Genomic DNA, 17,500 nt, shown 5'->3' on the forward strand with positions numbered 1-17,500 from the left:
CGCTGGTGGGTCTCGGAACGCATCCCCGCGAAAATCGAGAGAACACTGTATAATGTATAATGCTTTAGTGCCTCTACTTACCATGCACTGATACTTTATATCTAAATTTATTTATTCAGTTCAATTTGTGTGCCACCCAACTCCCTAAGGGCCCAACACCCAAGTATTAATAATAGAACATCGTAAAAAAAAAAAACAATTTAAAACCCATAGTAAAATAACCATACATGCCATTTATGGCCAGATATCGATGGTGCATGATCTAGTCAATGGCCCTAGGCCTGCCGGAAAAGCCAGGTCTTTACAGCTTTCCGGAAGATGTTGTGAGTGGTCCTCAACCAACTCTGGTAATGATAGATTCTGAGGACGATGAGCCAAGCCCATCTTGGTACCCTGGGCCAGTGGTGTTGCCAGCTGATGCAGAGAGCGACAGTGAGGGAGAAATAGACCTGGATGAACTTGAAGGACCACCACAGGTGGCAAATATGCCAATGACAGCAGGGTCTGACTTAGAGGAGGAGGAGGAGCAGGAGGAAGAAGACCATGAGCCTTTGTTAGATGCCCGCTATAGAAGATTAAGAAAAAAAACAAGAATACTTGTACAGGAAAAGGAAGTAGTCTGTAGTTTGTTAACTCTAGGGAATTGTTGACCACTCCCCATAGGTATTTAAGGGTGGCTGATGGGAAATTCAGGGTGGGGTTTCAACGTTTTGTAATGGAGTCAGTTGATGTTTGAGGTTCCAGCCATGTTATGCTAGCCAACTGTTATTTCTTTGCTAAAGTCCTTGGAGTAAAAGTGCCCTGTCTGCGAAGAGTCTGGAAAAGTTGCAACTGCCCGGGATAGAACAGAAGGACGGTAGGGTGGGGGTAGTCCAGATCTCAGGAGGTAGCTGATTCCAGAGAGTAGGGGCAATCACAGAGAAGGCTCTCCCCCGTGGCCCCACCAGCCGACACTGGTTAGCTGACATGACCCAGAGAAGACCAACTTTGTGGACCGTTATCAGTCGCTGGGAGCTGTTCTGGGCACGACTACTGATCCCATAAATCCTCCAAAGATTCAATCTTCAAACAAGTAAACCCTTTATTCTCTCTTTGACAGTTCAAATACACATAGAATATATTCTGGTAACAAGCAAGCAGCAGGACTGGAATTTCTCTATCTGAAGGGAGTAAATTGCTTTATGATGCAATTAATATTCCATTCTGAATAGCTCTGAGATAACGGGCTATCAATCTCTACTTAAGCAAAAATTTTACAGGCACAAAACAGAATATTTCTGCGAAACTGTTTCTGGCTCATTCGAACAGTCTCTCATGATTATCTATGGTTTTCTTTTCAAGGAGCTAATGAAACACACGCCACACTTTGTCAATCAGTTGTCAGAACAAAACCTTATTTTACGGTTTCTCCTGAAAGTGACGTATCCAATGCCCAGAGCTACTAAACTGCAGATTAATACATCTTAACTTGAACTTCTTCTCTTCTTTCGATTTTTCTTCTATATTTTGGATCTAATCACTCGCTGTGTGATAACTCATCACTATCTTAACAGGAACCACTTTCTATAGTAACTTCAGCCCTCTGAGGCCCTTCTAAATCACTGTCCACTTCATTCATAATAAAAGAAATAGTAAAACAGGAGATAGAAATAACCCCGGAATTTTATTTACTGGGTATAACTAATCAGAAATATAAGAAAGAAATTTTACATTTAGTTATTCATATTTTGACCGCGGCCAGGATAATATATGCGCAAAATTGGAAAGGGGAAAATATCCCCAAAGAAGAGGAAGTTATTAAGAAAATATTAGATTGCGCTGAAATGGATATGATGACAAGACGGTTAAAAGATCAAGAAGAAACAGAATTGTATGAGATATGGAACAAAGTGTATATTTGGATAAACAAGAAGTAATATTAAAAGTAAAAACAGACAAATAAATAAATAAGAGAATTGTATTAGCAGAGATATGAATTAGAATTAGTTTATGTATGAAGATTTATTATAAAAAGTTAAACAAATTTCTTCTTTTCATTCAAAGTAATAAGTTGATTGTAAGCATTTTTTGAATGTATTCTTTTTTCTGTATTGAAATTTTACTTCTAGAATAAGCAGGGAAGAAACAACCCCATTTTTATGTTAAATGTATGTTTGTCGGTTTTGTCTATTTTAAGAAAATTAATAAAAATTTATTGAAAAAAATAAAATAAATTACTGTCCACTTCATTCCCGTCTCCTCTACCATCTGATAACCTCCCTAACCCAAGATAAACTAAGGCACTTCGTCTTCATAATCAGACATTTCCTGAGACTGACATGGATCACTCACAACATCAGCTATGTGGTAGAAAGCAGTCCCGAAAATAACCTAAAGAGGACTTAGGTAGTCAAATAACTGCAGACACCTACCTTGAGGGACGCTGTCTGTAATTCCGGTTGGAGAAGATTCATTCATGGAAGAGCTAAACGGAACCGGTTCATAGACGCTTGGGGCTGAACCCGGCACTGCTGTGTCCATGGCTGGAGCCCTCTCGGAAAAGGAGGGGGCTCTCGAAGCTTCAAAGCGTTGCCGTTTGGATCTGTGGAGAAAAGAGAGATTGCAAGGGGCATTTTGCTGGTTTTAAAAATCATAGCGTTTCTATCGACAGGGGGTCCTCGGCCTACGACGGTTCCTCCTCCAGTGACCGTTCAAAGTTAAAATCGGCACTGGGAAAGGAGGACTTGCAACTGTTTTTCAGTGATGGGTCTTCGCAGCTTGCCCAGGATCAAAATTCAGAGATGTGGCAACCGATTCATATTTATGACCATTGCTGGGTCTCAGGGGACGTGTGGATTCCCTTGTGTGACATTCTCACAAGGAAAATCAATGGGAAGTCCAGATACGGTTAATGAACGGGTTAATTAAGAATGCGCTCTACATGGGGCCACCCTTGAAGAATGTTCGGAGACTCCAAATTGTCCAGAATGCAGCCGCACGAGTTGTCATGAGTGCATCTCAGTACACCCATATAACACCTATTCTCCGCGAGCTGCACTGGCTTCCTATTAGTCTCTGGGCACAATTCAAGGTGTTGGTTATTACCTATAAAGCCCAATATGGATTAGGGCCAGATTATCTACAGGACCGCCTCTTGCCACACACCTCCCAGAGACCAATTAGAGCACAGAGTCGGCCTCCTCCTGGTCCTGTCAGCCAAGCAATGTAGATTGGCCGGACAGCGGGGCAGGGCCTTCTCTGTTGCCGCCCAGGTTCTAGGGAATCAACTCCCCCCCCCCCCCCCGAATGTCCGTACTGCTCCCGCCCTGCTGGCTTATCGTAAGGCCACAAAGACATGGCTATGCTGGCAGGCCTGACTAGCTTGACCATCTGTATGAATATGATTGTGGATGAATGGTATGTACACATGTTGTTGAGTTGTCCCAATACGAATCTTAGCTATGGTTTTAGTAATTCATTGTTGTTCGTAATTTCGTATTGTAATTTTATATTGTTGTAAGCTGCCCTGAGTCCTTTGGGTTTGGGCGGCACAGAAGTCAAATGAAATAAATAAATAAAAATAAATAATTAACTGATCAACTGCAGTGATTCATTTTACAACCGTGTCATAAAACGGGGCAAAACTCGCTTAACAAATGTCTCACACAACAACAGAAATATTGGGCTCAGTAGTGGTCGTAAGTCGAGGACTACCTGTACATTCATTGGAGCCTCTTCCTCAAAACACCATCAGGGGTCGCCAGCCTTTCGGACCTCAGGGACCACTAAATTCATAATTTTAAATCGGGCGAATCACATTCATTCATTCATTCATTCATTCATTTATTGGATTTGTATGCCGCGACCATACTTATTTTTTTGAAGGCAGAAAATGTCCCGTATTATCAACGCTTGTGTGCGTGTCTGTTAGTATATGGGGTTTTTTAAATCTTCAAATATTTTAAATTTTATTCGGATTATTTATGATTTGTTCCACTTGTTGTGAGCCGCCCCGAGTCTTCGGAGAGGGGCGGCATACAAATCCAAATAATAAATAAATAAATAAATAAATAAATAAATAGCAGTTATACAGTGGTCTTCTTATTTTAAAATATTTTTTTCTTTCTAGAAAGGAACATCTAAATAAAAATTCTTACTGTGATTCATTCTTCAACATTTCTCCCACGGGTGAATCCTTTAGGTTCATAAACTTCTCTTTGCATACATTTATATAAGATATCTTGCCAGCAAACCATCCACAGATTCCTGCAACTTATTTAGAAAGGGAGGCAAATGCTCTTTAAGCTGTTTGACAAAAATGACATTTTAAACAAGACAACACGGTCAAAATGGAATCCATGAAGTCACCCACACCCACACTCAAAAAACCAATCTCTTTCTTAAAACATGCTTTTAATTTTCTAAGCTTTCTTGATGACAACGCCCACAGAACTTATAAAACCGCTAAGTAAAGAGGTCAAGAGAACATTCGGATCTATTTTAATACAACAGAACAAACTACCAGTGACTTTTAAGCAAACTCTTCTACAGTACTTTCTCTTTTTTCAACAAAGTGATGATAAATAATTCCTGATGAGGTCGCCCTTACAAATCTGGAGCCAAAATCCTTGCTGGAGTTTAGATTTATAGACAAGGCTCCATGGGCAGCGTTATATTACATATTACATATACAGTGGGGGGGGGAAGTATTTAGTCAGACACCAGTTGTGCAAGTTCTCCCACTTAAAAAGATGAGAGAGACCTGTAATTGACATCATAAGTAGACCTCAACCATGAGAGACAACAGGAGAAAACACATCCAGAAAGTCATATTGTCTGATTTTTAATGATTTTATTTGCAAATTATAATAATAATAATTTATTGGATTTGTATGCCGTCCCTCTCCGTAGACTCAGGGCGGCTAACAACGATAAAAACAACATGTAACAATCCAATAATAAAAACAACTAAAAACCCTTATTATAGAATCAAACATACACACAAACATACCATGCATAACTTGTAATGGCCTAGGGGGAAGGAATATCTCAACTCCCCCATGCCTGACGGTATAAATGAGTCTTGAGTAGTTTACCAAAGACAGGGAGGGTGGGGGCAGTTCTAATCTCCAGGAAATCAAGCCGCAGTAGAAAATGAAATTATGGTGGAAAATGAGTATTTGGTCAATAACAAAAACGCATCTCAATATTTTGTTATATATCCTTTGTTGGCAATGACAGAGGTCAAATGTTTTCTGTAAGTCTTCACAAAGTTGGCACACACTGTTGCTGTTATGTTGACCCATTCCTCCATGCAGATCTCCTCTAGAGCAGTGATGTTTTGGGGCTGTCGCTGGGCAACACGGACTTTCAACTCCCTCCAAAGGTTTTCTATAGGGTTGAGATCTGGAGACTGGCTAGGCCACTCCAGGACCTTGATATGCTTCTTACAAAGCCACTCCTTCGTTGCCCTGGCGGTGTGCTTGGGATGATTGTCATGCTGAAAGACCCAGCCACGTTTCATCTTCAGTGCCCTTGCTGATGGAAGGTGGTTTGCACTCAAAATCTCACGATATATGGCCCCATTCATTCTTTCATGTACACGGATCAGTCGCCCTGGTCCCTTTGCAGAGAAACAACCCCAAAGCATGATGTAAGTATGGTGTTCTTTGGATGTAACTCAGCATTCTTTCTCCTCCAAACACAACAAGTTCTACTTTGGTTTCATCTGATCATATGACATTCTCCCAATACTCTTCTGGATCATCCAAATGCTCTCTAGCAAACTTCAACCGGGTCCGACTCCGGACATATACTGGCTTAAGCAGGGGGACACGTCTGGCACTGCAGGGTCTGAGTCCCTGGCAGTGTAGTGTGTTAGTGATGGTAGCCTTTGTTATGTTGGTCCCAGCTCTCTGCAGGTCATTCACTAGGTTCCCCAGTGTGGTTCTGAGATTTTTCCTTTTGATCATTTTGACCCCACGGGATGAGATTTTGGGTGGAGCTCCAGATTGAGGGAGATTATCAGTGGTCTTATATGTCTTTTATTTTCTAATTATTGCTCCCAGAGTTGATTTCTTCACACCAAGCTGCTTGCCTGTTGCAGATTCAATCTTCCCAGTCTGGTGCAGGGTTACAATTTTGTTTCTGGTGTCTTTCGACAGCTCTTTGGTCTTCACCATAGTGGAGTTTGGAGTGTGACTGTTTGAGGTTGTGGACAGGGACTTTTATACTGATAACAAATCCAAACAGGTGCCATTACTACAGATAATGAGTGGAAGACAGAGGAGCCTCTTAAAGAAGAAGTTACAGGTCTGTGAGAGCCAGAAATCTTGCTTCTTTGTAGGTGACCAAATACTTATTTTCCACCATAATTTGCAAATAAATTCGTTAAAAATCAGACAATGTGGTTTTCTGGATGTGTTTTCTCATATTGTCTCTCATGGTTGAGGTCTACCTATGATGTCAATTACAGGCCTCTCTCATCTTTTTAAGTGGGAGGACTTGCACAACTGGTGTCTGACTAAATTCTTTTTTTCCCCACTGTATATTCTTATTTTTCTTATTTGTATTTCTATTTCTTTTCAGAAGTTAAAGAAAATGAGCAATAAATTTACCTGTCCAAGCAGAGTAGTGGGTTTCTACCGGAAAGATAAAGGACACCACACTGGTAGCAAAAGTTGAGCTGCATTCACAGCTTTGGGTGTCTTGCGTGTGTGCGCGTTCCAGCTTTTTTTTGCTTCTGCGCATGCACAGGAGGCAAAATCTTGCGAAGGGAGGCGCACACACATGAGATTTCAATGATTTTTTGCTTCTGCGCATCCACAGGAGGCAAAATCTTGCGAGGGGAGGTATGCACACATGAGATTTCAATGATTTTTTTTGCTTCTGCGCATGCACAGGAGGCAAAATCTTGCGAGGGGAGGTATGCACACATGAGATTTCAATGATTTTTTGCTTCTGCGCATGCACAGGAGGCAAAATCTTGCGAGGGGAGGTATGCACACATGAGATTTCAATGATTTTTTTTGCTTCTGCGCATGCACAGGAGGCAAAATCTTGCGAAGGGAGGCGCACACACATGAGATTTCAATGATTTTTTGCTTCTGCGCATGCACAGGAGGCAAAATCTTGCGAGGGGAGGTATGCACACATGAGATTTCAATGATTTTTTTTGCTTCTGCGCATGCACAGGAGGCAAAATCTTGCGAGGGGAGGTATGCACACATGAGATTTCAATGATTTTTTTTGCTTCTGCGCATGCACAGGAGGCAAAATCTTGCGAGGGGAGGTATGCACACATGAGATTTCAATGATTTTTTTTGCTTCTGCGCATGCACAGGAGGCAAAATCTTGCGAGGGGAGGTATGCACACATGAGATTTCAATGATTTTTTGCTTCTGCGCATGCACAGGAGGCAAAATCTTGCGAGGGGAGGTGTGCACACATGAGATTTCAATGATTGTTTGCTTCTGCGCATGCACAGGAGACAAAATCTTGCGAAGGGATGCATGCACACATAAGATTTCAATGATTTTTTGCTTCTGCGCATGCACGGAAGCAAAATAAATTGCTGAAATATCACACACGTGCATGATTTTGTTTCATACACAGAAGCAAAAACAGACTGGGACGCGCATGCACGCAACACACCCAAAGCTATGTGCGCAGCGCACCAGTAGCAGTGATAGGAGCTATCTGCCCCTGTCCAAGCACCCACCTGCCCACTCACCTACCTACAGGTAGTCCTCGACTTATGACAGTTCATTTAGTGACTGTTCAAAGTTAAAACAGTAGTGGGGGGGGAAAGTGACTTATGCCTATTTTTTCAGAGTTACGACTTTTGCAGCATTCCCACGGTCCTGGGATTAAAATTCAGATGCTTGGCAACTGGTTCATGTTTATGACGGTCATGCGATCACTTTTTCAGATTTTCTGACAAGCAAAAGTCAACGGGGTTACTAATTTATCCACTGCAGTGATTCACTTAACAACTGTGATGAGAAAGGTTATAAAACGGGGCAGCATTCACTTAACAAATTTATTAAATTATTTTCATATGCTAAATGTTTAAGGGTTGATGAATAATCTGAAATTTAACGGAGGGATCTATGAGCAAAACAGTCTCGGAAACCCCTCTAAATAGACAGTGTTATTTTGAACCTTGATACTATTGTCCTATTACACTGATCTGCTACATTTCTTATAGGATTGGTTAAAAAGTGTGTAATATTATTAAATAACAATGAGATTCCCTCCACTCTGAGCCATTAAGTCAGAGGTCGGCAGCTCGTGGCTCTGGAGTCGCATGTGGTTCTTTCATCTCTTTGCTGTGGGCCCCTGTCGATGGTTGGATCCACAAATGGTAGGGCTTAAGATTAGGACAGGTAGAGGGAAAAAGGGCACCATTCTAGGAGGAGACTCTATGGTGGTGGTGGGGGGAGGAAGCAGACTTCTGGTTAGCAGAAGAAAACGCCGAGACTTTATGGTAGGGGGAGCAGACCTCTGGTTGGCAGAGGAAAACGCCATGCTAGGAGGAGACTTTATGGTAGGGGGAGCAGACCTCTGGTTGACAGAAGAAATCACCATGCTAGGAGGAGACTTTATGGTAGGGGGAGCAGACCTCTGGTTGGCAGAGGAAAACGCCATGCTAGGAGGAGACTTTATGGTAGGGGGAGCAGACCTCTGGTTGGCAGAAGAAAATGCCATGCTAGGAGGAGACTTTATGGTAGGGGGAGCAGACCTCTGGTTGACAGAAGAAAACACCATGCTAGGAGGAGACTTTATGGTAGGGGGAGCAGACCTCTGGTTGGCAGAGGAAAACGCCATGCTAGGAGGAGACTTTATGGTAGGGGGAGCAGACCTCTGGTTGGCAGAGGAAAACGCCATGCTAGGAGGAGACTTTATGGTAGGGGGAGCAGACCTCTGGTTGGCAGAGGAAAACGCCATGCTAGGAGGAGACTTTATGGTAGGGGGAGCAGACCTCTGGTTGGCAGAGTAAAACGCCACACTAGGAGGAGACTTTATGGTAGGGGGAGCAGACCTCTGGTTGGCAGAGGAAAACGCCATGCTAGGAGGAGACTTTATGGTAGGGGGAGCAGACCTCTGGTTGACAGAAGAAAACACCATGCTAGGAGGAGACTTTATGGTAGGGGGAGCAGACCTCTGGTTGACAGAAGAAAACACCATGCTAGGAGGAGACTTTATGGTAGGGGGAGCAGACCTCTGGTTGGCAGAGGAAAACGCCATGCTAGGAGGAGACTTTATGGTAGGGGGAGCAGACCTCTGGTTGGCAGAGGAAAACGCCATGCTAGGAGGAGACTTTATGGTAGGGGGAGCAGACCTCTGGTTGGCAGAGGAAAACGCCATGCTAGGAGGAGACTTTATGGTAGGGGGAGCAGACCTCTGGTTGGCAGAGGAAAACGCCACACTAGGAGGAGACTTTATGGTAGGGGGAGCAGACCACTGGTTGGCAGAGGAAAACGCCATGCTAGGAGGAGACTTTATGGTAGGGGGAGCAGACCTCTGGTTGACAGAAGAAAACACCATGCTAGGAGGAGACTTTATGGTAGGGGGAGCAGACCTCTGGTTGACAGAAGAAAACACCATGCTAGGAGGAGACTTTATGATAGGGGGAGCAGACCTCTGGTTGGCAGAGGAAAACACCATGCTAGGAGGAGACTTTATGGTAGGGGGAGCAGACCTCTGGTTGACAGAAGAAAACACCATGCTAGGAGGAGACTTTATGGTAGGGGGAGCAGACCTCTGGTTGACAGAAGAAAACACCATGCTAGGAGGAGACTTTATGATAGGGGGAGCAGACCTCTGGTTGACAGAGGAAAACGCTATGCTAGGAGCAGATTCTACAGTCTACAGTCAGCTCTGGAACTGAATGGGGGGCTTCAATATAGGACCTTTGTGGCTCCTTGAGTGTTCAAGGCTGCTGACTCCTGCATTAGGTACAACGGAAGTGTGATATGAATGAAAACTTACATGCCATTTTTGGTATAGCGCCGAACTTTGGATGAGATGTAACGACTCCTGATAATCAACATTAAGAGAAAGTCACTGTACAAAACTGTTAAGTCAAAAATAGGTAAGCAATTATTTCACTTTCAGCATGTTTATATCACTTAGGTTCATTTTCCCCTAATTAGACATATAAATTTAAAAGGTCATCATTAAAGATTTGCAAAATATGTTAACCTACAAATGGAATCACACACACACACACCGAAATTTCTAAACATCATATATCAGTTAAGACAGCGGTTCTCAACCTTTTTTCACCACAGACCGTCTTTAAATATCTTTGGGGGCCAGAGCGCTGCCCACCACCATCCAAAGTTTTTATAACTCAAAGTTTAAATCGTAAAATGTCTTCAATCTTTCGTGGATCCCATGATGAAATTGGCCCAGGGGTCTGCAGACAATGGGTGGAAAACCACTGAGTTAACATATACAGATTGCAAGGTGGTAATAATAATAATAACAACAATAACAACAACAACAGCAATAGCATTTAGACTTACACACCATTTCATAGTGCTTTCACAGCCCTCTCTAAGCGATTTACAGAATCAGTATATTGGCCCCAACAATCTGGGTCCTCATTTTATCCCCCTTGGAAGGATAGAAGGATGAGTCAACTTTGAGCTGATGGTAAGATTTGAACTGCTGAACTACAGCTAGCAGTTAGCTGAAGTAGTGCTGCACTCTAACCACTGTGCCCTCCTGGCTCAGCAATAATGATGATGACGATGACGATGATGATGATGATGATGATAATAATAATAATAATAATAATAATAATAATAATAATAATAGGAGACAACAGAATTGAGGAGAAGCAGCTAGAGAAATTAATGAAATATGAAGATCTACAAATCGAGCTGCAATGACTCTGGCATAAGCCCGTGAAAGTGGTCCCAGTGGTACTTGGGACGCTGGGGGCAGTGCCAAAGGATCTCAGCGGACATTTGAAAACCATCGGAATTGACCAAATCTCCATCTGTCAATTGCAAAAAGCCGCTTTACTGGGCTGAGCACACATAATTCGCCGCTACATCACGCAGTCCTAAGTGCTTGGGAAGCGCCCGAGTGGTGATGAAATACGAAATCCAGCATAGTGATCTGGTTTCCTGTGTTGTACTAACAACAACAACAATAATAATATAGGGCCAAAGAGTACAAATTATTGATATCGCTGTACCAGAAGATGCCAGAGTCGAAGAAAACGAATCGGGAAAATTTACAAAATATTGTGACCTGGCGATTGAAATATGGATGAAACATGTAACGGTGATATCCATTGTGATACCGTGTCCAAGGTTTTCACAAAACACACCAAGAAATTGCAGCTTCTTGCAATAATACCAGTGGAACTGCAAAAAGCTGGACTACTCAGAACATCATATACACTACTCAAAAAAATAAAAGGAACACTTAAGCAATGCAATATAACTCCAAGTAAATCAAACTTCTGTGAAATCACTGTCCACTTGGGAAGCAACATTGATTGACAATCAATTTCACATGCTATTGTGCACATTCAACTTTATACAGAACAAAGTATGCAATGAGAATATTTCATTCATTCAGATCTAGGATGTGTTCTTTGAGTGTTCCTTTTATTTTTTTGAGCAGTATATTTTAAGAAGATATTTGATTGATACCCATATCAATCAGTAGCACTAGGCAATGGTATTTATGACACATCTTTAAATGTTCAGCTGACTGTTTCATGTTTAACAGATAAAAGTGATAATAATTATTATTCTCTTTTATTCATTATTATTATTATTATCATTACAGTATTATTATTTCTGAGATTCTGGTTCAATAAAGTAGAGTACAGTGATACCTCATCTTACAAACGTCTCATCATACAAACTTTTCAAGATACAAACCCAGGGTTTAAGATTTTTTTGCCTCTTCTTACAAACTATTTTCACCTTACAAACCCACCACCGCCGCTGGGATGCCCCGCCTCTGGACTTCCATTGCCAGCGAAGCACCCGTTTTTGCACTGCTGGGATTCCCCTGAGGCTCCCCTCCATGGGAAACCCCACCTCCGGATTTCCGTGTTTTTGTGATGCTGCAGGGGAATCCCAGCAGCACAAAAACGGGTGCTTCACTGGCAACGGAAGTCCGGAGGTGGGGTTTCCCAGCTAGGAGAGCCTCAGTGAAATCGCAGTATCACAAAAACACAGAGGTCCGGAGGTGGGGTTTCGAGGACTTCGGTGTTTTTACGATGCTGCGATTTCACTGATGCTCCCTTCGCTGGGAAACCCCACCTCCGGACTTCCGTTGCCAGCGAAGCACCTGTTTTTGCGATGCTGGATCCCCCTGCAGCATTGCAAAAACGCAGAAGTCCGGAGGTGGGGTTTCCCATGGAGGGGAGGCTCAGGGGAATCCCAGCAGTGCAAAAACGGGCGCTTTGGCTGGCAAAAGGGGTGAATTTTGGGCTTCCACGCATTAATCACTTTTTCATTGATTCCTATGGGAAACATTGTTTCGTCTTACAAACTTTTCACCTTAAGAACCTCATCCCGGAACCAATTAAGTTTGTAAGACAAGGTGTCACTGTATTTCATTTACTATCTTTAAAAAAAAGAATATTATATAATACAACACCATAATCAAGAGAAGCACATGAAGGCAAAATAATACAAATTAAAAATGGCAGACTTTCAAATTTAAAGGTATTCAGAACATACCTCTGCGGACTAATATATGGGTGATCATCATGGCAACACTTGAGAAGGGCAAACCTATGAAAAGGAGAGGAAAATGAATATTTGTGGGGAGGTGAAAGGTCAGTACATCCTAAGCAACAAACACTAAACCTACATTTAAGATAGTACAAATCAGAAAACTTTCAAGTCAATAGCAAGGGAACCCAAGTACAAATATTCCTCCAACCATTAGATGGCTTCTCACTCAATCCAATTATTTCACAGAGTTATAAGGATCTTCGTCGTTAAATCTAAGCTTTTGGAAATGTCTATTTTCTTCTTAGCTTTTAGAAGAAATGATGAAATAAAAATACAACACACAAACTGGGTTGATATACTTGCCAAGCCATAATGTGACTTAATTCAGGTTATCATGTTGTGGGAATCCAGTCACTAGAATCTACCAATGATAATCTATGGCTCAGCATAATGCATGTGTTGGCGCAAAGTGTGGAGCAGGAGATATATAGATTAGAATAGGTCTGGAAGAGACCTTGGAGGTCTTCTAGTCTAGCCCCCTGCTCAAGCAGGAGACCCTATACCAGTGATGGTGAACCTATGGCACGGGTGCTACAGGTGGCACTCAAAGCCATATCTGCTGGCACACAAGCCGTTGCCCTAGCGCAGCTCCAACATGCATGTCTGTGCCAGCCATCTGATTTTTGGCTCTCACAGAGTTTAGTTTAGTTTTATTGGATTTATATGCCGCCCTTCTCCGAAAACTCGGGGCGGCTAACAGCAATCATAAACAATATACAATAATAATCCAATACTAAAAGCAAATTAAAAACCCCTTAATATAAAAAGCCAAACATACATACAAACATACCATACATACAATTGTAAAGGCCGAGGGGGAGAAGGAATCTTCTCTGGGAGGGCATTTTTAGCTTCCAGAGAGCCTCCAGGGGGAAGCGGGAGCACATTTTTACCCTCCCCAAGCTCCAGGGAAGCCTTTGGAGCCTAGGGAGGGCAGAACACGAGCCTACTAGGCCTGCAAGAAGTTGGGAAACAGACTGTTGCTGGCCTCCAGAGAGCCCCCAGGGTGCGGGGAAAGATTTTTTCACCCTCCCCAGGCATTGAATTATAGGTATGGGCACTCAGGCATGTGCGATAACGCACATCCACGGTCTTTCAACACCAAAGGAAAAAAAATGTTCGCCATCACTGCCCTATACTATTTCAGATAAGTGGCTGTCGTGTTTCTTCTTAAAAGTCTTCAGTGAGGGAGCGCCCGCAATTACTGCTGGCTTCATTGGTTAATTGTCCTCACTGTTAGGAATTAACTCAGGACTCTCTGTATTTGAACAATGGACAGTGGAACTGAATCCTGTTTCACATGAAAACATGTACAATCATCTCCTCCACTACTGCATGAATCCTAAGGCACATATACTGTACTGCACTACAAGGTGGGACACAGAAATATTTTCACACAGCTCTGAACTCACACGTTTTACAACTGGTACCGGATTCTTTTTTCCACCCTCCTGGAGTAACTGTCTCATTCCTGAAATATGATTTTGGATCACCCATGTGTGAATTATATGGAAGTGTTCTCTCACCCACAAGCCCCAGGGACGTAATTGAACTGTACATCTATGTAACCTATATTACTGTCAGATTATCCATGAACTGGGAGAGCCAATGGTAACAAGGTCAGCCAATGAATAGGCAAAGCAACTAAGTCAGCCAACGGGAGCTAAACGCATCTGAGTCTGTGCAGAGAATCGAAACTGAAGCTAGAAGACTGGGCGTGGCTCAGCCCATTCTATAATCTCAGTCCACTCTGAACTGCTGAGATGAAACTAACTGTTAACTGTAACTTCTATTACATTGAAGAAGAATCTGTGTTGATATTGTATACAGTGTTCCCTTGATTTTCGCGGGTTTGAACTTCGCGAATAGCCTATACCACGATTTTAAAAAAAATATAAATTAAAAAATACTTCACGTTTTTTTTCCTATACCATGGTTTTTCCCACCCAATGACGTCATATGTCATCGCCAAACTAATAATTTTTGCAAATAAATAACGAAAAAAATAATTATTGTTAATAAATAATTATGTTTATAAATATCAGGATCACTAAGTGTCTTATTCAATGGTGAGTACCAGTAATAATGGTGAGTAAATGGTTGTTAAGGGAATGGGAAATGGTAATTTAGGGGTTTAAAGTGTTAAGGGAAGGCTTGTGATACTGTCCATGGCCAAAAATGGTATATTTACTTCCGCATCTCTACTTCGCAGAAATTGGACTTTCGCGGGCGGTCTCGGAACGCATCCCCCGCGGAAATCAAGGGAACACTGTATACATTCTTGTATATAAAGAAATTTCTTAGTTAAATCAAACCTGCTATATCAGTCTGCCTGTGTGTGTTTTCTGGATTTAATTTTCTGCAGCAAACTCTAATGATTGCTTATAAAATCAATTATTGTTTGGCAAAAGAGGGCATTGCTCAACCACAAAAAGCCTAGGCAAGTAATATTTTTACTTACATCTGTATAAGAAGCTCTCTCTAATGCATTCTCGGCTTACTCTGAATTCATCTGGTGTCAGTTCGTACGCCTGATCTAGCTTGTGCTTTTATTAAGAAGAAAACAAAATATAAAACACTAAGCATTAGAGTTTTAAGTAAATTTAGTTTTTATTTATTTATTCGACTTCTATGCCACCCAATCCCAAGGACTCAGCCAAATATCAGCCAAGAAAACAGTCTATGCAAAAATTTTAAAAAAATTAAAACCATGTTCATGGCAAATATCTTTGTATTCCCCAAAACTGGAGTGTGGAATTATGACATAGAAACATAGAATCTTGATGGTAGAAAAAGACCTCATGGTCCATCTAGTCTTCCCTTATACTATTTCTTGTATTTTATCTTAGGATGGATATACTGTATGTTTATTCCATGCATGTTTAAATTCAGTTACTGTGGATTTACCAACCACGTCTGCTGGAAGTTTGTTTTAAGCATCTACTACTCTTTCAGTAAAATAATATTTCCTCATGTTGCTTCTGATCTTTCCCCCAACTAACTTCAGATTGTGTCCCCTTGTTCTTGTGTTCACTTTCCTATTAAAAACACTTCCCTCCTGAACCTTATTTAACCCTTTAACATATTTAAATGTCTCAATCGTGTCCCCCCTTCCCCTCCAGTCCTCCAGACTATACAGATTGAGTTCATGAAGTCTTTCCTACTAAGTTTTATGCTTAAGACCTTCCACCATTTTTGTAGCCCGTCTTTGGACCCATTCAATTTTATCAATATCTTTTTGTAGGTGAGGTCTCCAGAACTGAACACAGTATTCCAAATGGGGTCTCACCAGCGGGATCACAATCTCCCTCTTCCTGCTTGTTATACTGTACATATTTTTCTTTCTCACCATTTCATTTATACATATAAACCCCTACAGTACATATAAACTTTCAGATACCTGCTGTGATAAATGTGTTAGTATGTGTCAGGCACAAACAATCAGAAGCATTTGTTGAGTTCAAAACACAGAAGAGTTTATTATGAACGGCATGGCAAACCTGTTGCGGGACAAGTAGGAGTATCCTCTGCAGCTGGGTGAAAGCTTCAAACGGCATCCTAAAGCCTCCTAGGCTTACCCTTTAGGCTAAGTGCCCAGCACAGGCGGCGCTTATCCGTCAGGCTAGTGACCCCAAAACATTGGCTTGATTAAGCTCAACTGGCCCCATGTCAAGAGAGCCCTAACCACGGTAGCCTATGCCTGCCTAACGGAAAACAGGCTCCCAGGTAAGTGAGTTCAGTGTGACTTACTCCCAGGTAAGTGGGTAGAGCAGCCTTCCCCAGCCAATAGTTTGTTTGCAGCTTATACTTAGTAAAATAATAATAATAATAATAATTTATTAGATTTGTATGCCGCCCCTCTCCGAAGACTCGGGGCGGCTCACAACAACAATAAAAACAATATTATGCTGGCACAAATCTAATATTAAAAACAAAACAAAACTAAAAGCCCTATCATAATTAAAAACCAAACAGCACATACATACCAAACATAAATTATAACAAGCCTGGGGGAAAGGTGTCTCAAATCCCCCATGCCTGGCGGTATAGGTGGGTCTTAAGTAGTTTACAGAAGACAAGGAGGGTGGGAGCAGTTCTAATCTCCGGGGGGAGTTGATTCCAGAGGGCCGGGGCCGCCACAGAGAAGGCTCTTCCCCTGGGGCCCGCCAGACGACATTGTTTAGTCGACGGGACCCGGAGAAGGCCGACTCCGTGGGACCTTATCGGCCGCTGGGATTCGTGCGGTAGCAGGCGGTTCCGGAGGTACTCTGGTCCAATGCCATGTAGGGCTTTAAAGGTCATGACCAACACTTTGAATTGTGACCGGAAACTGATCGGCAGCCAATGCAGGCCACGGAGTGTTGTAGATACATGGGCGAATCTGGGAAGCCCCATGATGGCTCTTGCGGCCGCATTCTGCACGATCTGGAGTTTCCGAACACTTTTCAAAGGTAGCCCCATGTAGAGAGCGTTGCAGTAATCGAACCTCGAGGTGATAAGGGCATGAGTGACTGTGAGCAAAGACTCCCTGTCCAAATAGGGCCGCAACTGGTGCACCAGGCGAACCTGGGCAAACGCCCTCCTCGCCACAGCCGAAAGATGATGCTCCAATGTCAGCTATGGATCGAGGAGGACGCCCAAGTCGCACACCTTCTCTGAGGGGGTCAATAATTCACCCCCCCAGGGTAATGGACGGACAGATGGAATTGTCCTTGGGAGGTAATACCCACAGCCACTCCGTCTTG

The 17,500-nt window shown here is 42.5% G+C and overlaps 1 protein-coding gene across 1 annotated transcript in view; it reads right to left on the reverse strand.

Moving 5' to 3' along the window:
• Positions 1-2,354: 2,354 nt before the first annotated feature.
• The window catches only part of OCIAD1 (OCIA domain containing 1), an 18,251-nt gene continuing 3,105 nt past the window's right edge, over positions 2,355-17,500 (reverse strand). Inside the window, exons 2-6 of the mRNA XM_070756564.1 lie at positions 15,217-15,301; positions 12,699-12,752; positions 9,973-10,020; positions 4,137-4,251; positions 2,355-2,581 (exon numbers count right to left, since the gene is read on the reverse strand). Coding sequence (XP_070612665.1) covers positions 2,371-2,581; positions 4,137-4,251; positions 9,973-10,020; positions 12,699-12,752; positions 15,217-15,301 — 513 coding nt within the window. The 3' untranslated portion in view covers positions 2,355-2,370. The remainder of the gene's footprint in view (positions 2,582-4,136; positions 4,252-9,972; positions 10,021-12,698; positions 12,753-15,216; positions 15,302-17,500) is intronic.

The sequence above is a fragment of the Erythrolamprus reginae genome, chromosome 7, assembly GCF_031021105.1.
Source record: "Erythrolamprus reginae isolate rEryReg1 chromosome 7, rEryReg1.hap1, whole genome shotgun sequence".
Lineage (NCBI taxonomy): Eukaryota > Metazoa > Chordata > Lepidosauria > Squamata > Dipsadidae > Erythrolamprus > Erythrolamprus reginae.